This window comes from Falco punctatus (genome assembly GCF_963210335.1).
Source record: "Falco punctatus genome assembly, chromosome: Z".
Lineage (NCBI taxonomy): Eukaryota > Metazoa > Chordata > Aves > Falconiformes > Falconidae > Falco > Falco punctatus.
This window is the reverse complement of record NC_137586.1, coordinates 50,192,014-50,218,548: the sequence shown is the minus strand read 5'-3', so window position 1 is coordinate 50,218,548 and position 26,535 is coordinate 50,192,014. Positions and strand designations below refer to the sequence as shown.

At 36.2% G+C, this 26,535-nt stretch overlaps 1 protein-coding gene across 3 annotated transcripts in view; it reads left to right on the top strand.

Annotated features, from left to right (window-relative positions):
• ADAMTS19 (ADAM metallopeptidase with thrombospondin type 1 motif 19) overlaps window positions 1–26,535 on the top strand; it is a 159,704-nt gene that overhangs the window by 87,463 nt on the left and 45,706 nt on the right. For all 3 annotated transcript variants that reach the window (XM_080373138.1, XM_080373136.1, XM_080373137.1), the window contains exons 9-13: window positions 9,412–9,552; window positions 10,752–10,902; window positions 19,067–19,168; window positions 21,906–22,036; window positions 23,697–23,866. In XM_080373138.1, coding sequence (XP_080229264.1) covers window positions 9,412–9,552; window positions 10,752–10,902; window positions 19,067–19,168; window positions 21,906–22,036; window positions 23,697–23,866 — 695 coding nt within the window. The remainder of the gene's footprint in view (window positions 1–9,411; window positions 9,553–10,751; window positions 10,903–19,066; window positions 19,169–21,905; window positions 22,037–23,696; window positions 23,867–26,535) is intronic.

Sequence of the window (26,535 nt, the reverse complement as noted above, 5' to 3'; positions counted from 1 at the left end):
TGCTTTCAGCCCAGAAACCTAACAGAGTCCTGGGCTGCATCAGAAGTGTGACCAGCAGGTTGAGGGAGTGATTCTCTCCCTCTGCTCTGTTTCCATGATACCCCACCTGCAGCACTGCATTCAGTTCTGGGGCCCCAACAAAAGAAGGACATTGGAGGAGGGTCACAAAGGTGATCAGAGGGATGGAGCACCTCTTCTATGAGGACAGGCTAAGAAGGCTGGTGTGGATCAGCCTGGAGAAGAGAAGATTGCAGTGAGACCTTATTGGAGCCTTCCAGTACCTAAAGGCGGCCTGCAAGAAAGCTGGAGAGGGACTTTTGACAAGGGCATCAAGTGATAGGACAAGGGGTAATGGCTTAAAGCTGAAAGAGGGTAGATTTAGATTAGGTACTAGGGAGCAATTCTTCACTATGAGGCTGGTGAGCCCCTGGAAGAGGTTGTGCAGAGAAGTTGTGGATGCGCCATCCCTGAAGGAGTTCTAGGCCAGTTGGATGGGGTTTTGAGCAACCTGGTCCAGTGGAAGGTGTCCCTGCTTATAGCAGCCAGGGTGGATCTAAATGATCTTTAAGGCCACTTCTGACCCAAACCACCCAATAATTAGATCACCAGTTACTCCATGCATTTTTGTTATCGTGTTCCAAAATATGATAACAGAACAGAACACAATAAAATCAACAAAAGTAATAAAGTATAATTTCAGAATTGAATTTGTGTTTTAGAAGGAACAAGATTAGTACATGGAAAGCAAAGGTATCATTTAGGTTTGGTAGAAGACCTTGCATCTTGAAAATAATTGAATCACAAGTGTAATGAGAAACTTCAGGAGCAGTAGTGGTCACTTCCACTAATAAAATTGCGCACGCTAGGATTCATATTTGTAAGGATCACTAAATATAGGCATTTGGCACATGGAATTTTGTCTCAGATGTTATGTCAAAGTGTTCATTTAACATTTATTTTGACACCTCATTGTTCAGCTGTGAGAGAAAGAATGAAGCCTTGCTTGATACCTGGGTAGATATACATACAGACCACACTGTTTATATTTTAATGACTCTTCTATCTCGAGAAAGAAACGTAGAGAGGTTTTACAGGAGACACTGTTTTACTCTTTTCAAAATACCTATCTGTGGAGTATACCAAGAATTTTGATTCTTCTACCAGTTAGTCCAGCAACTGTCTCAAAGGGTAGCTTCACCAGGAGAGGGTTTTGGGGGGGATTAATTTGGAAAAAAATGGAAAAAAACTTCCTGTCCACTTTGTCAGTGACAGCAGGCTTTCTTATGCATGATAAAAAGAGTCCTTCCCCTTCCATGTGCCTTCCCCTTTTCTGGGACAGACTGCAAAGGCAGTTTTTAATTCCTACTACCACATGATAAGCATAGCTTACTGTTGTTTTCCCAGACAGGGAAATGTGTCTATATTAGGATAGAATTGTTGGTACCTTTATTAACAGAACACATTTTTTATTACTGAAAACACAATTTAGATGAACAGTCCATGATTTGAATCACACTGCTGAAATTACCTGATTCCATAGGATCTTTCTTTTCGTAAATGAGATAGTTGACTTCTAGCCATGCAACATATTGTCCTGTTCTTATTTGCATAATTATATAATTAATTTTATTTTAGATTCCAGAATGTGGCATAAGAATTTTTTTAGAATAAATTAGAAAGTAAACAAGTGACACTTTAATGGTGTTTTACCACAAAGGAAAAAAAAAGTACTTTCTATCTGTAGTGCAATGTTCTGCTCTGAGAAGAGAGACAGATTAATTTTTCTGCATGCTTAGAATATTTTAGTTCATTCAGAAATTAATAATAAATGAAATAATAGATGATCTCATGACAGTGAACCAGAGTATGAAATTTTTACTACTTTTTACAGAGAAATGACTACGTTTCTCTGCAGTTTGTGGATAGCTCCATAAAACATGGATATATTTTTATATTATTTTTAATATATTTTTACTATCTGTGGTAAAAATTTCTGTGCTGTTTGTTCAAAAATGTTCACTTTACAGGAAATTTTATCTATAAAACATAGTACCGATTTAATAAGAAACTACTTTTATTAAATTTACTCTTAACGAGAAAGATGCAGTGCTTTTCTTAGTTATCGTTTTGATAAAAGGTAATAGGGAGTTTTCAATTTGTATTGCATTTCAGCATTACATATTCTTTATTTCAATCATCCCAGCAGTTTCATCACAAATACTGCCCTTTTTTCTGTTAGACTAGGAAAAGAATCCATAAGATAACTGTTCAAAGTTATTGCAACAAAAATCCACAGTGCATGGACTGATTTGTAAAGCTTTTTTTTAAAGCGTCTCTCTCTCTCTCTCTCTCTCTCTCTCTCTCTCTCTCCCCCCCTATTTTTTGATGTTCAATACAAACAGGACATTTAATACATCTCCAACAGTAGTAAATAGAAAGTAATGGCAAAAAAATAGCATGGTCCCAAAAGGGCAGTCACAAGGTCCTTGAGATCACCTTAGATTCTGTCATTCAGTTTTCATGTTTTAGTACGCAAGTTCTTTAAAAATGGATAGTCTCTGTCTCTGGTCTTCTTGCATGCATATTGAAGTAGGTGTCTGTGTTCCCCAGTTACGAAGTTATGCTGATTTAAATCAGCCTAGAAGCTTACTGGGCAGATGGATATATCATACCAAACTTCCCAGTGGTCTGGAAATCGTCCAACAAAATGCACTTGAAATTAGAGATGACAGAAAAGGATGCAGTTTATTACATGCTTTGCATTTCCATTTACTCTTACTCTCAAAATTTATACGGTGATTGAAAACCATGAGAAAAAATAGTTTTGCTTAGTCCAATTCTAGGAAGAGACAGAGGCTGAAGAAAGATCTTATTTTATGCAAACATATCACAAGAATGCCTAGCAGAAATCAAATCTCATTAGCTTTTTGCTGGTGGCTAGACAGGCAAAGGGAAAAGCAGCTCAGGAAGAAATGAAGCACCGAGGCAATGAAATAGCACTGCATCAGCATTTTTAGTGAGTTAAAAAGATACAGTAGTATTGTACTTTAAATTTAGATTAGTCAGTTCTTTCTCTAGTGAGGTATCAAGGTGTCCATTTCTGCCAGACTATAATATTCCAAGATGGATTTATAGTTTATTTTCCTTAGTATAACATTTGTAAACTGAACAGTTAGTAACTGAACAACAGCCTTACAGGAGGCATAGGCTTACCTGATAGTCTGATATGTTTAAAATAGCTGTGAAAAAGTTGGCAAAAGATCATAATAGTTTCGGTGTTCTTTTGTTAATAAGGAAACTTTTTTTTTGTCTATTCACTAAGTACATGATAGCTCAAAGTATTTTTCCTCATGGCATGTTTTCTTCAATTTGAAGAAATGTTCTGTGTACAGTTTTTCCCTTGGCATAAGATTAAACGTAGACATAAACCATAGACTTAATTGTTTATCTTGAAATACTGCAGTTTGCAGGATGGGTATTGTATTTGCCATAAATTAATACTTTTCCTGTATTATATACTCTCTGTAAAAAACATCAGCAAGGGGCAATATGTATCTTTGTTATGATGCCTAATACATCTGTCACATCAAAGCTTTACATTATTTATATACTTTAGTAGTCAAAGGACCATGACACAGTCCTATGTCTAGATCTTCTTGAAGCATGATGGTAAAAGTGTTGGAGTAGTAAAGAAAGTAGCTGTTTAGCAAAAGTTACAAACTCAGCTGGATAGTAGCATGCAGTATATGTATAATTATAGGTATAGTAGTGTACATGTATTTTTTACCCAGTTGTTTTAAGATTGAAAATGTAATCTGAGTTGCCAACATCCTGGAGAGCAAACAATAATTCACAGAAGAGAAATATTAATTGGCTAAATGTATCTCTTTTGATATTTTTTTTCTTTTCATCATCAAATTATTAACAAGAAGATTGAGCTTTCCTTGTCCAGCAGATGCTTCCTTCAAAGACAAAGTTTTTCCAAAAGAAATAATCTTCTACCTTTTAACATTGTATTTTTTCTGTAGCTGGGTTTCTTGCCTTTCAATTCACTTTAAGCTAAATAATTCATTTACAAGTAGAAGCATGTGTCTTATGCCATTTATGCAATGGTCTGTGAAGCCCTTGTATGTTTTTAAACACTTATTAAAAAGTCATACTAACTGGGATGTTAAAAAAAGCAAATTACATATATCAATACATTTTTTGCATTAATACTTTAAAATAGCTTATAGAAATCAGCTACTTACATGTTGTTTATATCATTTTCTCTGTAAAGATAGCAGTGTGATAAATTTTTTTTGTCAAAAAAGTGTGATACAAGTGCTAACAAAGTAGTGCAGATTCCGTCTCCCTGTCTGTGATAGTCAAATGAATGCTGTTATTTTCACTTATCAAATAGATCCTTGTGATAGTGTTACATGGAAAATTTCAGATTAGAGAAATTGTTGGGACAGTCATTGTACTGTTAAATGCCACATAAGCTTTTAAATCTTGTCATTTCCAAGTCCATAGTTTAAGAAGTTTTGTTTGTTCTAACATAGTATGGCAGTATTGCACATACTGATGACAAAAAGGAAAAGGAGAAATAAGAGGGAGGATAACTCTGTGGTTAATAATGCTTTTTAGTTGTTGTTGGGGGGTTTAAGGTGGTACAATCCATTATATATCTGTGATTTATTTTCTAGAATTGAAAAAAAAATCAGTAGGATAATAATTGCAGTAAATTTACAAATGCTATATAGCAACCATTTATAAAAAAATAATTTTGAAAGAAATCAGGTGGCACCCTGATCCCATCTACATACAGGTATAAACTGGCAGCTGCATTCAGAGGTTTACTATTTCCTTCACAAAGGGAAAGTTTTTTGGATAGTTTTCATTCTGTTCTGGGCTTAAATTAGTACTATTATTCTGGAACTGCAGTTTACATTCATCATTCCTCTGCTGCTTTTATCTCTTGAATTGAACTGTTACCTTCTAGGATTTGGGAATTTATTTATTATACTTAATATTTAACAACCTACTTCTGGTTCCTTCAGAACTTGCACTTACAGTTTTCCTAATCCATCTCTTATTTCCTAACTTGTCTCAATGTTAGTGACTGTAAAACACAAAGCAGTAGCAGTTCTTTTTAATCTTTTTAATTCTAGCTTTTTATGATTTGCAGATGGACCTAAATGTATTCTCCACATCTAGCTGAACTCATCCAATTAATTATTCCTATATTAAGTTTTTGCTACTACTTTGTCTTTGTGCCTGCATTGCCTGTTTCTAGTTCAACAGCATCATTCTTGTTCAGCTGCACTACCATGCCTTTGAGTGGAATGTGATGGTGATAACCAGGTCATCATCTACCATTTGCAAAGTGCATTAAAATAATTAATCACTAACCAAAAGCTTTCCACCTGGAAGACTGTGGTGTCACTGAGCAAATTCATGATGCCATGAATGTTGCATATGTAGGAAAATTTTGGAGTCTTATAGTGGCAAGAAATATAAAATAGCACTTCACCATTCAGGCCTGATTATTTCCAGAAGGTGTGTGTATAGCCTTATTTAACTTATTTAAATATACCATAATGACTGAGGACCCTTTGTTGAGAGTTAAAAAAGCTTTTATGTCTTAAAACTTGGCTATAATAAAATCAAATCAAAGTGTGGTACTCGGTAATTTTTCAATATGTGCATTAACACTGGAACGCGTTTTGTGCCTGTAAGCATATAACCTATTCCCTTGATGACAGGAGAGATGCTGTCATCTATCTTGAACCCAGATCTATGCATATAATTACAGCAGTAGTCAACTATAAAAGAATTACTCTTTAATTGAAAAATGGAACTAATATTTGTCTCCTACTATTGGTGGTCTGAGTTGTTAATTCTGACTTCTAAGCACAGAGAGGTTAGAGATTTTTCTTTGTACTGTTCCTACTGCATATTAAACACCAATAGGGGTCATCTTCGAAATTTAGTAGAGATTGTTCTAACTTCCTGCATATCACAAAAAAAAAAATCTGGCTGTGTTTTTTAAACAAGTTTTAGAGGTTTTATTAAATAAAAATATTTTTTCAGTTGACTTGACAACCATGTATAATGTCAGTGGAGTTTATTTGACCAAGGCTCTTTGTCAAAATACTTTTAAACTGAGATTATTAAAATACAGTTTAGTTGCATAGTGTGAGTTGAAATATTACTAATATTTTAGTTAGGGAATGCATTCCACGGGACGATTCCTGCTTTCATATTGTATCTGCTCTTACATAGTCTTTAACTAGAATGGGTGGAGCATTTTTATATACCAGTGAAAAAAATAACACTTCTGATACAGATTTTGATATATTTCCATATAGATACGATCTACTACTTGCTAAAGTGCAGCATTCTCATCTTTGTTAATTATGGTTTTTTTCATACTGTTATAAAAGTTATCTTCTTACTCTTGTCTTCCTCCCACTTACACATGGTGTTGTTTTACCTTGCATGATGTTGAATGATCACAGCTGTGGGAGAAAAGAGCTTATGGACAGACAGGGCAATGTGCCAGTGCTTGCATAATAAATTCTGTAGGAAGAGCACAGAACAGCCCCCCACACAAACACAGTTTCTGCCGTGCTTTTGTTTCAGTGAAGGGTTGTAGTCTCTTTCGTGTAGACAGTACAGCAAGGAAGACTAAAAAATTCCATGACCACCAGTGTGAGCATCAAATATTGTTATATCCTTGCTTGTTAATGAAGAAGTAGATATATGTGCTTGCACTACTTACTCTTTTGCTGGATAGGGAGATAGCAATGACCGTTCAACTTTCTTTCACCACACATATAATGTGATCTGGTGGAAGAAATCAGAAGTCAGTACTACTGCATATCTACTTTTTTGTGCTCTTGTAATTGATACGAGGTCAGATAGAAGTAGATAGTCATTACCATGCTATAGAAGAGATCAGTGGTACATACTGAGGAAAAGATTTCTGAGAATGTTTAAGTGCACATTCTGTTGTTACTTTAGCCATACCCTTCACATATTGTCTTGCAATTTAATCAGTTGATGTTCACATAATGACTTGTACTTTCCTTTTAAAGTAGCTGTTCATTCTGGTAGTTGCAGGCTTCAATAGTGTTCTTCACTGCTTGCTGGGTATTTTGTTAGGTGTACTTAATTTGGAGATGGAAGTGCATTGAGGAATGAATACCATTGGATTAATGTAGGTATTTTGAACTGCATTTGGATATCAAGGCAGAACAGAAGTATTCTAAAAGTATAGCAGCTGAAGTACTGGAAGATGGTTGGATTTATTTATTTATTTTTAATTAGTGCTTAATGTTGCTGATATACACAGTTGTTAAAAGTACATTTTTTACCACATTTTAACTTAAAAGGCAATGTTGTCCTCAGCATTCATGTACTAATAGGCTGTACAGAATGCTTCTGTGGTAATAGATTGGAAAAAAAGGTTACACTGCTGTTTGTATGTAATGGTGGCTAGTGGAATTGGGTTTTGAAACAGCAAAGATCTTGGTTCGGCTCAGCACACATTTTTCTGGGTGATTTTACAGACTAGTTTGTGACAACGTCTGACTTCAAGAATTGCTCTGCAGAGTGAATGGGAAATAATAGTAATCAGAAATTATTTGGGGGGAGGGTATTTCTAATTTTTAAAAAATATTTTAAATATCACATAAATGTGTTAATTCCTACGGCATAAATGGGAGCCATTGATTCTATAATAATTTGTATCAACAAGATTTTGTGTACTTGTGTATTGTAAATGCTTTATTTCAAACCATAGTGTATATATGATACTGATAAACGAGTACTTTTGCAGTAGAGTTGTAAGCAAAATCTATTTCTTGTGCAGGCAGAAAACTGTCATTAGACTTTCTGTGTCTTCTTCCATAGTTCTAGTGGCTATAACTATGGAGATAAGAACATCTTAAATTCTGCATGTGAGGCATGTAAGAAAGCAAGAAAGGTGCAAAGTAATTTTCAAGTAGTTGTTTTGTCCCATTCAGACAGTTCAGGAAAAGGCAGAAGCTAAGATGAGAATCAGAAAGATTTGATTACCTTGGTTACACTGTTCGCAACTAACAAAATTACCCAATTCCTGCAGAGGCAGCTGTTCCAGTGCTCCAGGTTGTGGGGTGTAAATGTCTCTGTGAAAGACTGACACTCTGATAGGGAAGATAAAGCCCTACATAGCCTTTAAATCCATTTCATTAGTAAACATAAGGTATTGCATCTTGCAAAACAAACCCGAATTTGATCTAGTCATGAGGGGGTTTAGGGATAGAAAAGAAAAGTGAACTGGTGTTTTTGGTGGCAGGTGGCAGACCTCTTTTGCCCTTTGGCACTGCAGTGTTGTGAAATATGGAGAAGCATGATGTACTCCAGTTTTTCTACAAAAGTGGCAAACTTCTATCTGTGCAGTCTCTAAACAATTTGACTGCTCTTTGGCTGAAGGAATCAAAACAAGGTATAAAGCTTCATTCACTGTAAAGTTTTGCTTTTCTGCAGGGCAGACTAGGGCTGCAAAATTCCAGCACTGCTGTGAATCAAGTGCTCTGCAAAGTAGTCCCACGCTCATTTACAAATCTTCAAAACCAGCTGAGAGTATTTAGTTTCTCTTAATGCCGGTCCACTTTGTGTGGATACTTAACGTATCCACTTAGCTAATTTTGAAAACTTTAGTTTTATTTAAATCTACCTTCTTTCTTCCTCACTGTTTGCTGGTTGTGTAAATGAGAGTGGACAGTGAGCTTTCAGTTAAAGCAGAAACTTCAAGGAGATTTTTCATAGAATTTTTCATTTCAGTGCCCTGTGTGAGAACTCACTGGAATGCCTACGATGTTAAGTCTTTAAAAGCAAAATCCATTGAATTGCTTCCTCAGTGTTATTTCTAACAGTAGATTTAAGTGATTTTTTTTTAGATACAATAATAATACATTAAACTAGTAAGCATTTTACTATTCTATAAAATTTCAGCAAACCAGTTCCGTATGGAATTAAGATAGAGTCACTGCCAAAATACTGAATGATTCACTGATCTCAGAAAGTAAATTCCCAGTATTTTTGTTACCCATTAGCGAGAGAAGTACAGTTCTTTAAGCCTAAAGTAGTTGTGCAGTTCTGAACATTCAAAAAGTTGTCTAAAGTGTATACTGAACAGCTGATTAGTATGTAATATTTCTCATCAAATGAATGAGGCTTCACTTTCACCTCCAGGATAGAACTGTGCTCCTTACACAGTTCAGGTAATTCTGTGAAAGGTGTGGAAAAAAAATCAAGAGAGATTTCGTGTAATATACATGAGGTTTTCATAGTCTCTTGCAAGTGTTTTAACTTACAAACATTTAGAAAACAACTTGTTATTTTGTTGTGCTTTGGTTTATTTTTAATAACTTCAAAATTCAGCATGGGGATCAACCACGACAATGACCACCCATCCTGTGCAGATGGCCTCCATATCATGTCTGGGGAGTGGATTAAAGGACAGAATCTTGGGGATGTTTCATGGTCTCGGTGCAGCAGGGAAGATCTGGAAAGATTTCTCAGGTATATCGTTCAAGAAAAAGAACTCTTACTGCATGTCATGTATAAATAGTTGCATAAATATCCTGAAATAATAAGTTTTCAATATTTTTTTTACCACTTCTGTGGGAGATTTGTGTTTGCATAATCCATCAGAATAATCTAAGTAATCATGAACTGTGTAGCACTTGACTGATTAAAATCTGTTTTCAGCAAATACTTGTATTTTTATATTTTCATCTGTTAATTATATATACATTATACATGTATATAACTTTATACATGTGTAAATATGTTTTTAAAATATTAAGATGCTATGTATTGAGGACTATTGGACACTGAGTGACCTATGAACATTATGTAGATTCTCTGTTCTATGTTGTGTGGTTCAATATCAAGCCATGCAATATAATTACACTATGTTAATTTTTTAATAGAAATTCAACATGAGATATTTAATAGAGAACAGTATGCCTAGAAACCAAATGAAAACATTTAGTTTTAGTCTATAGCTATTAAAAGTGATGTGTTCCCTGAAGCTCTGTTGCTTTATTAAGTTTATAAATGTATCTGTTGAGAATTTACTTACAACAGTTAAGCAGTCCTCAAAATGTCTGCTTTATGACACTGGAATAGTTAGTATAAGTTAGATGTGTCATTCTGACACATTTGTATTGAATCTAGACAGAAATCAAACCCATGACTTGATGTGTTAAGTGGTTTAAGTATTTTGAAATATTTTTCTTCAGTTTTTGAAAGTTAAATTTCTTACTACCAGCTTAGAAATGTATGATTTTTAAATGTGTGTATATATATGATCAAAGTGATTATTCTGAGGTCCTGCTAGATGTGAGAACTAAACTACACAGCTGTTTATGCATTATAAGTTGTCTACTTTTTTATAATTGTCTAAACCTCTATCCAAACTTTAATCAGTTATTTTACGCTAAAATGTTGTCCAGGGCTTTCATGAAATTCCTATTGTAGCTGATAAATTATATTGTCTTTCTGCACATGTGCAACATCAGAACACACTGTTAACTTATATCAAGTAAGCCATATTAATTTATATGGAGTCATTTCTCTGAATGACAGCCCAATGCTGAGAAATTATAAAATCTTAAGAGTCCATGTTTTTCTAATATCAAATGCATGTTTAAGTCAGCATGACAATCAGACTTTTTAGTCTTTTGCTCAGTGTATGAATCTCTGCATATTGCCAGGTCAAAGGCCAGTAACTGTCTGCTACAGACGAATCCTCAGAGCCTCAATGCTGTGATTATTCCCTCCAAGCTCCCAGGAATGACATACACTGCAGACGAACAGTGTCAGATTCTTTTCGGACCAACTGCATCCTTTTGCCAAGAAATGCAGGTAAGGATGGTTGTATACTTCAGAAAATACACCTACCAACTCACTTTTCTGTCAGAGATATTTTTGTGTGTGTGTTTGAAAGTGAGCACAGCACCTTTGAAATGAGGAGTTTGCACTTTGCTTTCCGAGGTTTAATATGAACACTTTCATTTGTTTGTCATGTAAGGCTTGCTTTAGATCTCCAAACATCCTGAATCATATCATTGTTGTGTTACATCATACCACTGAAGTACCCTGTACTTTAGAAATGGAAAATGTCGGACTGTGAAGTCACCTCATTGTAGTGAATGGAATATTTGCAATTTATTCCACTGGGACAAGATTTTGCATGTAGGTTCCGTTTCATGATGTTTTGGGTATTGAACCTCTATATCTGACCTGACCCTCAGTAAAGTATTCTGTGCCTGTGCATACTCCAAGGGAGAATAGTGGTGTTAGCTGGGCTCTCTTTACTGCTGAATATACGCTTCTTTCCAGCAGTCCCCTGTGAGTCCACGCAGGGCCGTGCAGTTCCCTGGTAACATGAGCTCCACTACTTGAGTGAGTTTGCTGACATTGCTTCACACCATTCCATGAAAAGACAGATTAACAAAATTGAAGAGGACTTAATAATTTTGTGGCCTCCTAAGCAGACATCTGATTAAAGAAGCATTTTAAGGATGATTTCAACAAAGAAAAATTGTCCTTCTTTAATGTCAACAGGATGGTTACCAAACATGCTGGATAACCTTGAGAAGGTAACCAAGACAAGATGGGAAGATAGTATTACAAATGTATAAAGAGCATGGAGTATAGTTTGATAGAACACGGGCTAGGAGGAACTGAAATAAAATTTCATCAGAGTCAAAGCAGACAGACAGCCTGGAAAGGTTACAAAATCAGAGAACAGTTGGGGTTGGAAAGGGGCCTCTGGAGATCATCCAGTCCAACCCTTTGCTAAAGCAGGTTCACCTACAGCAGGTTGCACAGAATCACATCCAGATATGTTTTGAAAGTCTCCAGAGAAGGAGAATCCACAGGCTCCCTGGGCAACCTGGTTTAGTGCTGCCACCCTCAAAGTAAACAAGACTTTCCTCATATTCAGGTGGAACTGCCTGTGTTTCAGTTTGTGCTTCTTGCCCATTGTCCTGTCACTGAACGCCACTGAAAAGAGCCTGGCCCCATCCTCCTGACACCTGCCCTGAAGATATTTGTATGCATTGATAAGATCCCTTCTCAGTTTTCTCCAGGCTACACAGGCCCAGCTCTCTCAGCCTTTCCTCACAAGGGAGATGCTCCAGTCCCCTCATCATCTTCACAGCCCTCCTCTGGACCCTCTGCAGTAGCTCCCTGTGTCTCTTGACCTGGGGAGCCCAGAACTGGTCACAGCACTCCAGATGCGGCCTCACCAGGGCAGAGTAGAGCAGAAGGATCAACTCCCTCGACCTACCAGGAGTATTTACTTTGAAAGCATAATTTCTTACTCCTTTAGTTCTTCAACTCTCTTCATCTTTTTGGCTTGGATGTGGTACTCTTTCTTTAGCAAGCTTCAGCAAAAAAGTAATCTTTATCCTAAAGATTCTCAAAGGAAACAGTGTAATACATATATGATGACTGCATGCTGAAGTTGCCATAGCTGGGAAAAAGAGGGGAACTGTAGGTTATTGGTTATTATTTTAGCTGACTGGTGAGCAGCTAGAAAATGAAATTATTCTACAAATGTTCTTAATTACTTCCAAGTACTTTTTTCATGAATTTCAATCTGTTTCTTGTTTTTCAGTACTTTGTTTTCAAGTAAAAGGTGTGATTTTGGTTGCTTATTCTCTAGAAACCTATTCTGAACAAGAAAATGGCACAACATTAGTCCATCATTTCTTCTAGGTCTTCTTTACCAGGTAAAAGAGTTTCAAAAGTAAGATAGTCAAACCCGGAGACTTGCTGTTGTGTAATATCTTTATATGCTTTTCATTTCTCTGGGCACTTCCCCTCCTTCAACAACCTTCTGTTTAGTTCTAATTCAGGCATTTAAGATCAGATAGCCAAGTGGTCCTGTGCCGGTTGTGTTTTATTCATAGATGCAGTGAATATTCTTCCCTCAGGGTCCTGACTCTGAGTTTTTTTTTGGTTTTCTTTTTTATTTTAGAAATGTTAGGAAGATAAATTCAGTTAATGCTATGCTGGTAGTGTTCAACTGTTTGCATAGAGAGTGCTTAAACTTTGGGTGGTGGTACCTAATGGTCCATTTTTAATCTCCTTCAATCATTTTCTCTTCTTCCAGCACTTTGTATGTTAGAAGACACATTTCAGATAAATGACTTATCATCCTTCTTTTTTCCCCCACTTACTGATCCTTACTTCCTATTAAAATGGTTATTTTAGGAAGATTCCTATGAAGTGTCAGTATTAAGATACCATTGTAACTTGAATCCAAAGACATGCAGGCTTGCTTTAAAGAATAAGTAGGTTAGTAATGATGCAAGGCAATACAAAAGCTGAGTGGTCTTTTCAAGTGTTCTTTTTTTCTGACAAACTGCAATTTAATTTTCAGTTTTCTTCATAAACCAAGTCTGCTGCTTGATGACCTTATGGTCTTAACAGTAAGAAACAAGAGAACTTATTAAGTTTCTGAGAAGAGAGCAAGGGGAAGAACCTTCTGCAGTTTCACCAAAATCCTCTGCAAACCTGGAAATCATATTGGCAAATAGTGAGCCACAACATTATTGTAGTGCATCTTTAAGTACTTTACACCTATTAGAAATTACATAAAAATGAATAAAAGACACTAAAGACAGAACTGAGAAAAGCTGGTGAGGGCACGGAGGCATAAGAGGAGTTCTCCAAAGCTGCACTGCCAACCTTCATAAAGTCACCTTGTTTATTTAAATCTGCATTCTTTAGTCTAGAAGCAAAGTTTACATTTCCGCTCCCCAACAAAAACATCCAAGAAATTTCACCCTCAGTCTGTAGACCTGAAGAGCTAATTACAGCAAGTTTAGGCACTGTATTCAGATCTCTTTTATTTTGTTCCCTGATGTGAGCCTTAAATTTAGCTTTTCTGTTAGGCAAGTTTTAGTGAAACTGACTAGTAAACTAGGCAAGTTTACAGTATCTTAGTCCAATTAAATAAGATTTGTGTGGTGAAGAAGAAACGCAGCAATGGATAGAGCACAGCCCAAAGGACAAGAAAGCTGTCCTGATCTTATATACATTTCTCCTATGTATGAAGAGTAAGAAAGAAAGAAAGAAAAAAAGGAAAAAAAAAAAAAAGATGTTGCAATTTAAATTGGACTAGAACCAAGCTATATAAACTTTCCATAAATCCTGCATGAGTTCTAGTACATGGGCTGTGCAACACCAACATTGTCTAACTGCGAAGTGCCATTAATCAGTAGCTAATTTTATCATCTCCCTCTGAAATACGAGGATGTTAGAAATAACAAATATGTTGAATTTCACCTACCAAATAATTGCATTTTACGTATTACAAAAGTGATTCAAAGTTCACTGTGTTGATTTTGCAGATTATTGTGGCTGCCATTAGAGATGTCAATGTTTAGAAGACTTTTCTAAATTGAATATGGCATTTCATTAGTAACAGTACTAATTTATTAAAATAATTATTTTACTATACATTGCAACCACTGAATTTTCCAAACTACTTTCTTTTATCTCTGTATACTCTCTTCTGCTCTGCCAAAACCTGGCATTTTACTGTGGTTACAGCTGTTGTCCACAAGCCAGGAAATGAGAAACTACTGCTTGAAGGTTCTTTTAAACTTCAGTAAATCCAACAATTTATAGCCCAGGACTTCTTGGATATGTTCTACTTGCTGAACAGTTCATGCACCTCAGTGTAACTATGTAAAAGATAAATTAGGCACTATGTCAAAGTATTACATTTTTTGTGACTAGAAGATAATTTGATGACCAGACTTCCATGCAGTATTTTACATTAAGCAAGTATGTTTCTCATATAACAGCTATTCAACTAAGAAAACAATTGAGTAATGATGGAAAATAATTTGCTTAATGATCTAAAAATAATCTACAAATATCAGTGGTGCCATCAATAATTCAATTCTGCTGAGATGTAATTTTCTGCAAATGTTATTACTGAGCAGCACTTTAGGATAATTTACAGCCATATTACATGGCAACTTCTGAGAAATACTGCAGATGCCAGTGATTATCCCTTGCTATCAGGAATTTCTCTTTACAATTTAATGGCCAAAGCAAAGGACTGAAGGGACCGTTGAGGGTCTATTCCTGTATTTTCCTAAGTGAGCCCCTTCCACTCCTCTTTCATGAATGGTGTCCAGACTTTATTTCTTCCTTTTCATCTTTATTTCAAAGGCTTTTTTTCATACCCTAAACAAAATTTATAGAGCCTGAAAAAAGTGTGAGTGAATCTCAGAGTATAGGATTTATACCATGTCGCCATGCTTATCTTGTAAGGGAGCCAAGTTTGCCCATGATGTCTCACACAAGAATCAATCAGACTCTAACATTGTTTCACATAACAGATAGTGCAATCATGGCCCAGAAGTAGTTCTTGATGATTAAATGTGATTGTAGAACTTGACAATTGAATATAATTGTTGAACTATTAAACGTTGGCTTTTAAGATTAAAGTGCAGGATGCGAACGCTCTCTAGTCAGTTTCACTAAAACAATTCTTGTCATAATACAGCTGTGACCTCTGCAAAGAAGTAGGAGACTGGTTATATTTCATGGTAATTTTTAAGGCATTTCATGGATAGATCACAATGAAAGGAGAGTAAGTCATGGAAATATTATAGGTCTATTTAAGTGTGTCCACCACCACACTTTAAACAGTCTTGACTTTGCACACAGTTCTGAAATGCTCTTTCTCTGGTCTTTCTTCTCAACTGGACCTCCTTTCCAGATGCTATATGACTGGAAATGCATCCCTCTGCACACAGACCTGCCTCACTCTTTTCCTTAAGGAAAAAAAAAAAAAAAAAAAAGAAAAAAAAAAAAAAAAAAAAAGCTGAGTGACCCCTGCTTTTTCTGTAGTGAACTGTGACTTTCATGTTGTATTTACAAGTTTTTGTTGTTAAAACCTCACAATTAATGTATTCTTGCAGAAAAACATCCTTTATGTGTGCTTGGCAATATTTTGTTTTTCAACGTACACACAATGAAATATTTTACAGATTGTGAGTAGTCTACTATCACAAGTATAAGTTTATAATCTCCAATAATTTTTATTTCCCTTGGCTACTCTGAAAAAACTGTAATGGCTGCTGAACTGTGCTTATGATAGATAACTAATAAACCTCTGTGAGCATTAAGTTATCTATTCCAATTTTGAGTAAAACTTTCTTGCTAGAGGAGTAAATTTCTGCTTTAGAAGTTTGTGTTCTGATTTTGGAGTGACTGTAATATTGACACTGGCCTTCAGATTTCTGTTAGTTTTCAAATCACTCCCGATCTGCAACGTTGCATGCTGCTAATGAAAAGTTGTGCTTCATGGTTTTTCCCAGCCACATGCAGAAGTCCCCAAATGTCAAGAGTTAAATGGTAACACTAATCTCTATTTCTTTTAATTCTGCAGCAGAAGTAAAATCTGAAGAGTAATTAAAGAATCTATTTGTGATTTGGCTGAAACAGAAAGCCCAGAAAAAAAACTAGATGTTACCCTCCAATGTCATTAATTTCGTATCTCCATTTTCTTGGGTTAAAGGAAACTCAGTCTAAGATTAAATTTTATAGTAATATTGAATGCTTATTTTAAAAAATGGTGAAAAGAAGTGAGTGTTTTTAGAATACAGCTCACTTAAGGCTCAAAGATGTTTGTAGCTGGGGAAGTTAGATTCATGGGTCATGAGGAGCTGGTACACAAATATTTGTAGAAAAATGCACATGTATGCAAACCATATTAACAAATCAAGAATTTTGATTTCTTTTAATTGATTTACTTTACACGGCTTAAGTACATCTTGTGTTCAGGTACCCAAATCCTTGTAAATCTGACTTCATGTCTTCCTAAGTTTAGAAGAGTTGTTTCAGAATTTGTAAGGAACTGTAGGTTTGTTTTCAGCCATTCCATGGTTATAGGCAAGTGAAATTGAGCACAAGATCGATGTTTTTAGGGAGGGAAAAAAAAAAAAAAAAAGGGATAATGTACTTTAAAATGTGATAAGATAAAGGAAAGTTTGACTTTCTTTTCTTTGAAGCCTGAATGGCTTTTCCTCAAATGTCATCACTGTTAAGTGAAGATTTAGGAATATGAAAAAAATATTTTATTTAGGAACTTTAAATCAGCATATATTTTTGTGGAGTTGTTCCAACAGTCTAGTTTGTCATTTCATAGTTGGTATGGAAGCACTTTTTGATGAACATCTGATACTGTGTCTTGTCTACATTGTCTTCCAAAACTGTCCCAGAAGTCTTCTTGCTAAGGTTAGTTCTCGTCTCCAAAGTTACATCTTAAAGTGCATGTTTAAAAACAATTTAAAAGAATAAGTTATCTTTCTCCTTTGTCCAAGAACAGAAATTACTGTTTGGTGTTTGAAAAATGCTTGTTAAAACTATCCAGGAACAGGTTAGGACCAGTAGTTATATTTTAGGATATGCATAAGCTAACTCTTGTCTTGTCAATTCAGCTTTGGCACAAAACTGTTACTGGATGAATAAAGACTGAGTCTGACTGCTGCCATCCTGTCTCTTCTTTCTGTGCAATACTTCAGACCTCTACAATCTTTGACTGTTTTTTGAAAACTGATGTTACAGACCCTCTTACATGCAAGGCTGTCACTGGAACTGTCCTGTTCCTTGGTTCAGACACTGTCTTTTGTTGAATTATGTTTCCTGTGCTGTGAGACTTTTTTCAGGGTAGTATAAGATTTATCTTACATTTTTCACGAGTAGTGGTAAAGACACAGTTTCTTACTGGCTTTACCGATGTAAAAAATTCTTTCAGTCAGAAAAATGTCTTCTGGCAACCCTGGTTTCAAAACCCCAGCTGATCTTTATCTTTGATGCTCCCTGAAATCCAACCCCCTCTCCTGATCCTTCTTGCCCCTCTTTGGAAGTACTATACATATTTAGGGGAGGGTATCAGTCTGCACATGTAATGACATTCAGGCCACAGTTGAGCCCCACATGCTGTCTGTTCACTTCACCCCGTTTACCAGTAAAGGGGGAACAAGGCAGCAAGGAGAGTGGTCGTGACTGAAAACTATGGGAGAAGGAGGACTTTTGAGAGGAAAAAAGGGAAAGCTGTGAAGGAAATCTGGGTAAATGTCAACCAGAATACTTCAGGGCTGTACTTTCTTTTGTGGGTAAAACCGTCTTGTTCTGATGCTTACGAGGGACACAATAAGTAGCTTTTCTTTCCATCGCTAAAATTCACTACTGACTAGTACCCCTCTCACCTCCCTTTTCATCTTTGCAGCAAAAATATTTCATCCTGATTTGTAAGTTTACTTTGTGTGACCTCTGTGCTATTTTGAGCTATTTCTAGAGGAGTTAATGGATTCTAGAGGAATTAAGAATCATTGGAAGAGCATAAAATAGCAGCAGTCATGAGGATGGTATGGATAAGAAGGATTTGGAAGTCCTAGGGAAGCCTCAGAGTTTCTGACAAACTCATTTTTAGACAACTTCTGTGAACATGGTTCTATGTAGCTGCCCAAAGGCTCATTATTCCCTGTGTATAGATATGGACTTACTTTAAAACCTTGGGTTTTGCGGCTAGTGACAGTGCTATTTTTCTCATTTTCACATAAAATAAATGAGCACTAAATACAAGATGTGAAAATATGAATTAATTTTAAAAGCAGTTCCCAGAAAGCTCACACCTCTTCCAGTCTCTGGGGGAGTTTGTATCTGCGCAGTGGCCATTTCACATCATGGGGCAAAGTTGTTCCTATGTGCTTTGTCAGATCTGCTGTATGCAAAGACCATGACCCCCAGGGTTAGACTTACAAGGATCTTCTCCTCTCTGTCAACACAACAGCTTGACTTGTTCCATCTGTTCATGATTAGCAAAAGCCTAAGCAGAATCTGCCCACTTTGGTTTTTTTGCACGTTTAACCTGTCTTTAAATATACTTCAGTACCATCAAACTGGCAACTTTATGACAACATTAGTGGATTGCAAGCAAAAAGTAATTTTGCAGAGCAGAGATTATGTCCTTAACCTTGTGTTTGGTTTTCAGCATGTCATTTGCACTGGGTTGTGGTGTAAGGTGGAAAGTGAGAAGGAATGCAAAACTAAACTGGATCCACCAATGGACGGAACAGACTGTGACACTGGAAAGGTATGTTTCTGGTGGAAAAGCAATATAAATTATGTTGAACACCTAACAGTTAAGGAAACAAGCTGAATACACCTTTCATTTGTTTAAAGTTCCTGCTTACCTCAATTATGATAAAAATCATACATATATCATTGAACGTATTATATGTTATATAATATAGATATGATTTAAAAGTAATAAAACCATAAACCCAGCATTTTTTTAAAAATTTTTAGCCAAAGCCACAGGTGTTTTGATGCATGCACTGTTTTATTTCAAATAAATTTGTTCTGGTTTATGAATGGAATGCCATTGTTGTACTGCTTACTGTAAACAGGAACATAAGCTTTCAAAGATATAAAGTTCTCAGCTGTGATTCAAGATTTAGAAATAGCCTCAGCGAAGGAATTGGTACAGATTTGTGATAAAACTTTTCAGGATAAGCTTTGTAAAGAAATATTTATAGTGTCAATGCATGTGAAAGAGTGATAAATGTCGTTAAGAGCATGCCATCAAGACAAATAAGATGGTCACCCAAAGTCAGACTTAAATTAAATGTCCTTCAGAAGCTTTACTGTGTGGATAATCTCTGTCATCTTTGTATATAACTGTAAATGAAGATAAATAACCTCAAATAAATAACAGAGCAGTAGCATACATATATCTTGGGATTTTCATGATATTGTGCTGACAGCAGTCTCCCACAGAAGTGAATTGCTCTTTGAATCACATTACATTCACTAGGACTGCTATCATCCCCCTAAAAAGGTAAAAAAATCAATCAACGGAGTAAGATAAAATGTTCAGATTGTATCATTTTACATGCTAATGGAAAACCAGGCTTTGTCCATTTTAATCTCTAAAATAATGACAATTGCTGTAATCTTTTGATTCTGATAAATGTGTGTAGTTGATATTCTGTCTTAAGTCAATGCCTGGAAAGTCAGGGTGATGCCTTTTGTTCAATGTCACCATCTTTATGTTGAGAGTGGCATGCCCATGGCATGGAGTCAGACAGAAGAACTTCTTAGTAAGACTACCTAGAATTTTTCATTGTGAAACCATCACCATCATGAACTGGGCACCCAAAATCAGTGTGCATTTTGTGTATTAATGACTGGCTTGCAAAAGATAATAAAACTAAGCAGACATCACTGAAACATCTCAGAGGATTCAAAGTGATTATTATTCTTGTTTACTTTGTTTTCTGTACAAGATGAGCTTCAGATTACACAAATCACTGGCTTTGTGTTATTTTAATGATATTGTGGAGATGGTCTATTGTCTTGTGCTCCTGTTAGGATCTTAGGAAGTGATGCAAATTTTATTTGCATGGCCTGTCCGACTTGAATGTTTTTTAAATCAAGCATCTCTCAGACTCATTACATAAGGCAGGTGCTATTTCTAGAGAAACATCCATTTTGCTGTTATATCTGAGGGAATATCTTTAAGTAAATATGAGCATCTTTGGTGTGAAACATCCAAAAGTATTACAAAATTTCTGGTTTCTGATTGCAAATCCAATATAATGATGGAGCCATCCTATGCGAAGACTTTTCAAAGGTGGTACAATTATGCCATCGTTGTAATGCCATGATTTAAGAAGGAAAATTAAGATCAACTGATCAGCGAAGACCAGTTTGAAACCGTAAGTGAAGTTTAATATCACCAGACAAAGATTTAGCACAGATACTACAATGAATGTAACTGTATTCTGAAAGTGGCAAAGGTCTTTACTGACTGCATTAGTGATGTGCTTTGTTTTGCTCAAAATATGAACCTTCTTTATGAAGTTTATCCATTGATAACATTAATTACCAATAATTCAGAGTGTAAAGAGAAATGGATTAAATTTCTGATGTTAATGACATTAAGTATTCATTGTCTACTTGTAGTCTTATTGCTTTGCAATTGCTGAAATTCCATAATACATGGGACAGATATTCAGCTGGTATAAGCTGATAAGTATTAGTTTCTGCAGAGTTATGATTTGTACCAACTATGGGTATAGTCTACAGAGCATAACAATAGTGATTGGCTAGTTTTTGAGTGAGAAATTGCAGTTGTCCTGGGAAACTATATACACATACAAGATTGAGATTATTATTATTGAAATAAATGCCAGAAGTTCTCTTGACTTTCTTAACACTAGGTTATTGAGGCTTCCATTCTCTCTGAATACAAGTTGTGAATAAAATCCCATTTTCTCTATCTCTTGTAATATATCCTTCTATTGAAATTGTCACTGGATAATCACTGACAGTACAGTTCCTGCTAGTTATGTGGGAACTGTAATAGTGAACCAAACAAGTCCTGAGAATGGCCCTGAACACTCTGCTGTGATCGTCTGTACAGTTCAGCTGGAAGATGGTCCCTCCAGCTGGTTTGGGCCAGACCCAAAAGTGCTCTCCTAGGCTGTGCCTAGGCTCAAATGAAGGGGACAGCATGGTCTGGGGTACCATTTCCAGCAGGCTATTCCAGTAGATATCATTTATTGGGAATGAATTTGTACTTGAGCTTGTGGGCAAGAGTTGCACATGCTCCTTGACCACTGAGCCAGAAAAAGGTCTCTAGCTGTTGTATTTACTAGGATAGAAAAAAAAACCTCTGGGGAACAGTAGGAAAAAATACTTCTGATTCATATGAAAACTATGTGTTGAACAAAATGTTTATATTGTGCTTCCCGTGTGCTTGTGGAGCAGTGAATTGTTTTACATATGCCTTGATTTATTTACCTAAGAGCTGAATTTTCACCTAGTGGTGTAAGGCTGGAGAGTGTATCAATCGGACCTCTTTTGCGGAGCATATGGAAGGGGAGTGGAGCACGTGGAGCACTTGTAGCCGTACTTGCAACACTGGAATCAGCAGTCGACAGCGCAAATGCCCTGGGTAAAAACAAGTTCCAGTTGCCATTGCTGGTCATCAGAATTTCTGGACAGAATTTAAATCTTATGAGTACAGAAACTATTAAGATATAGTTGTCCTATACATAAGCAACAATTTTTATGAATATTGAAAAACACTTAGGAGAATAGGTATTTCAGGTTTTTTTATTGCATGATAACATGTTTTCCTCTCTTCTGCTTCTGTCAAAAGCTTAGATAATATTAATGGGAGAATACAACTTTCTTTTTAAGCTTCACAAATTAAATTTGCAATTTTTGACTTGCAGAATGTCAGTGTGTAATTCTAGTCTTTCAAATTTTTGCTGGATAGAATTGTCTTCTGTTTTATTTGGAGAACCAACCAAGGAACTGCAACTTTTACAGAGACCTTTCTGCCAGTTTCACAGACATTCAGATAGAGTATCTGGAAAACTACAGATTCTATATGTTGTGGAAACAAAACCTTGTGCCATTGGGGATAAAGGGAGTTTTACCATCGACTTGAAACAGAGTCTGTTTCACCATATCTCAGATGTCAGCTAAAATATGCTTTTGTTTTAATTACTCAGTACCCTATCTCTCTTTCATGGGTCATTTATACACCAATAGAAAATGAACAAATAGTCAGAGAAGTGGGAACAGAGTAGAGCTTTGTAATGAAGACAAGTGTAGAGAAGACTAGACTAGACCAGAGTAGGGGAGGGGAGGGGAGGGGAGGGGAGGGGAGGGGAGGGGAGGGGAGGGGAGGGGAGGGGAGGGGAGGGGAGGGGAGGGGAGGGGAGGGGAGGGGAGGGGAGGGGAGGGGAGGGGAGGGGAGGGGAGGGGAGGGGAGGGCAGCACAGGGCAGAGTAGATGATATAGGAAAACAATAGAACAAAAGGAGGAAAAGAAGAAAGATGAAAGAATGTAACAGATTTGGGGCAAAAAGTGGTGGCAGGAAGCACAGAGGGATTAAAAAAAGAGAAGTTTGCAGAAATAAATGTGAGGAGAACTCAGATGTGGCTGTATAGAAGTACGGTAGTTTAACAGAAGCCTTGAATATTCAGAATGCTTACATATTTCCTGCCATCTAAACGTGACTTCCAGCTGTATGCCTAGAATTTCTAGAATTCAGTGATGTCTTAATTTCAGTTTCATTTATTCATTTTTCCAGGCAGGTTTCCAAATAGTTAGCTCTAGTTTCTGCAGTGAACTGTTCTTTTGCATTTGTTCATTAGGCCCTACAAGCACAACTGGAGTGACTAAAACCATACAAAGCTTATTGTCTGAACTTCCCAACGCCACACTTGTAAAAAAGGAGAGGTAGAAAATCTGCAGGCAGTATTTTCTTTCAGTAGCATCTTTGGCTTAGTCCAGCTAGAAGAAAACACAACTGCAGCTGAGGTTCTCCTTCCTGAACACTCCTACTAGTTCTAGTGCTTCTTTGGGTCCAAGTGTAAATTATGGTTTAACACCCATGACACTTTATATGTAATGTAACCAATACAAACAGAAGGCAAGCATGTTTTGTTCTGTGACTTATCTTTTTTGTGGGTGATTTCTTAATGTGTCAACAAAAATTCTGCTATTTAAATTGAATTTGTGTATAGTGTAAATAAACTATGCTGTAAGTTTGACAAAACATTGCCAACAATAAAGTATGATATTTATGCCATATTTTCTAGTTCAAGCCTTGAAGGAGAGTGTCATGGTCCCACGATGCAGTATAAAGTATGTGAAAATCCTTCTTGTCCTGCTGGCATGCCTGCCTTCAGGGACTGGCAGTGCGAGGCTTTCAGTGTCAGATCTTCGTATCAGAAGCACGTGCACCAGTGGCATGCTGTCATCAATGATGGTAAGTACAAACCATCTCTCAGCTTCTTATCATCTGCTCATATGGCTTATGGCTTGTTGGTATTGCTGTTGATTAAGGAAGATATGATAAAAACTAAAGCAAACAAACAAAAAAACCCCAAGCCTAATATTTTGGTAAGTCATTTTTATTTCATAGACAAGATCTGGTGGTATTTTCACATGGTATGGAATCTTTTATTTTATATTCCTATTGAATTTGTCCTTCTTGATATGCAATGACCACATTTGAACTGAAATTCAATAACCATTCGATCCTGTTTAATGAGAAAATAAGTGACGCAGAAATACAACTTTCTAGAGGAATGCTACATCATTAAGTATGCATATATCGGTTATACTTCTACCTACAAAGCCAAAATGTCAATACAGATATTGTGAGCTTCTACTTTTGAGGAAGGAGAGAGCATTTTTAGCTTAACACTGAAGTATTTCACATACCAGTGTTTGATTTTGGCAGAAATCACATGTAATACATACTGCAAACTTGGGTAAGTTCTCTATTAATCCTAACAGCTACTGCATGCAAAATCCTGGCATGCTGCACGGATGCTTCACTGTAACAAACTTGCCTAGATACCATGTTAATTAGGAGTGTGCTTTAGTGGGTGTATAGCAACATCAGACTTAAGAGTATCTGCAAAGATAATATTGGTGTAATATATCAGCAACTAGAAAACAAAACATTCTACCTGAGTTCTTGCTAGGAATGTGAACAGTAGCTGTCATTCCACTGAATTTTCTTTAAATTATTATGACGTAATTTATTTAATTTAAAAAAAAGAAAAGAAAAAATAATACAGCAGAAGGATTTCAGTTACGAAAACAATTTAAGAAATTAACAAAATTGTAGCAACCTGTGATAAAAGAGAACCTGGGATGACACAGGAGTACTGTAAGTATGTGTTACCTCATTTTAAGTAGTTCTTTATTGCTGTTTATATTGAACTCTTGAAACAAATTATCAGAAACCATTAGAAAGCATAAATTTTAAGAAAACTATTTTGCTGAATCCTAAGAAATGTGAATTTATTGTCGAGAACATTTTTTAATATATGCCTAGCTGATCCTTTTTTTTTTTTTCTTTTATTTTTTTTCTTCTTCTAAGCCTTTTCTCAAGGTGCCAAAGTGAAAACTTGTGAGACTGTTTTCTTTAGGCTTGTATGTCAGCTCATTTCACAGTAAAGAGAACTCTCTCTGGCTGTTTTATAGGTGCTTATCTAGTGAATTAGTTTTGGTTTGTTTTACAAAAGTTCATTTTAGCAAGGACATGTGGTTTATATCCTAAGGGATCAAAGGTTTTCAGTCTGACTTTGAACAGTTCTGACATCTGATGGAAAATCTTGACAATTCCCTGTCCCATGTTAAGGAGTATGGCTGATTGCTTTCATATAACTTTGTTCTAAGAGATCCTGTTGTCTTGAGGTGTCCCTCAGGAGACACAAGAGTGGACATCAGCTGAAGAGTTGCAGTATTACAGAAATATATTGTTCCCAAATCCTTAATTATTTGCCCTCTTAGCCTTTATTAGACACTAATTGTGCACCATGTCCAACCTAGTTGCTGTATCTGAATGCCTCTGTTGAAGTTGTCCGGTAGTGTTGAGTTACTGTCTCTTTGACTTCGGAGTCCTTAAAATAATGTTTAGGTTGTTAATCTCATATTCCTTCAAAAAATGCTGATACATGCTTAAAGCTCCCAGGGAACACTGGAATTACTATTTAAGGACTATAACAGGAGTGCAGAGGGCACAAACTCAGGCAGAGACACATGCTTCTCAGCTGGAGATGGCTTGTGTTTGACTGGCTTCACATGTTGGCAACAGAGATCACATCTGTTTGCACCAGTCCCCTAGAGATACCCAAGAGGCTGTGTCAATTTCTAGTAAATTAAATGTGCCCAGACCAGTCCATGATGTGCAACTCAGCTGGCACAGAAGTCCTGTGTGCGTACTTTTCAACTCTTCTGCACTCTATAAAGGATGGTAACATCCAAACTGCTTTTTGGAAATGGTCCTTTGCAGATGGCAATTTACAGTCTAGACTGAGCTAGTGCTAGCTAGCACATGCAAAAAAATGTGGCATAGACTGTTGTACAATTCAGCTGTATAGACAGTAGAATTCCAGTGCCCATTAACGTTTCCTGGAACCGTTTAATTTACTAATAAAAACGCACTCCAGGAATCTAGAAGTCAGTATGAAGTCAGAGTGGCACAGATTGTGTCCAAGTGAAATTGGTTTCAAGTTTAGGATTTACTTTATCCTTTCAAAAATCTGCAATAGATTTAGGAAGAAGTTTTGAGTCAGTACACTTGCGAAAAAAGACATGAAAAAATCATGTCATTTTGTACTGAGTTGACCACTGAGAGTAGCTTAAGTTTATTTTATTTCGTATTGCTTTGGCAGTGGTGAAGCAAGCTTCATTATTTATAAATGCTGACCATTCTGAATACATGGATACATAGCATATTAATTTTTTTTATTCTCTTTCAAAATTAGAAATGATTTGCAAATGTTTTAAAAATGTAGTAGAAAACTGCCTGACCTTGGTAGAGATATTAGAAGGAATTTATTCATGTATTTGTTTTTTTAAAAAAAATGTGGACTTTGTAAATCCATATATTTTTCTTCCCAGAGTGTCTCAATTGCTTAA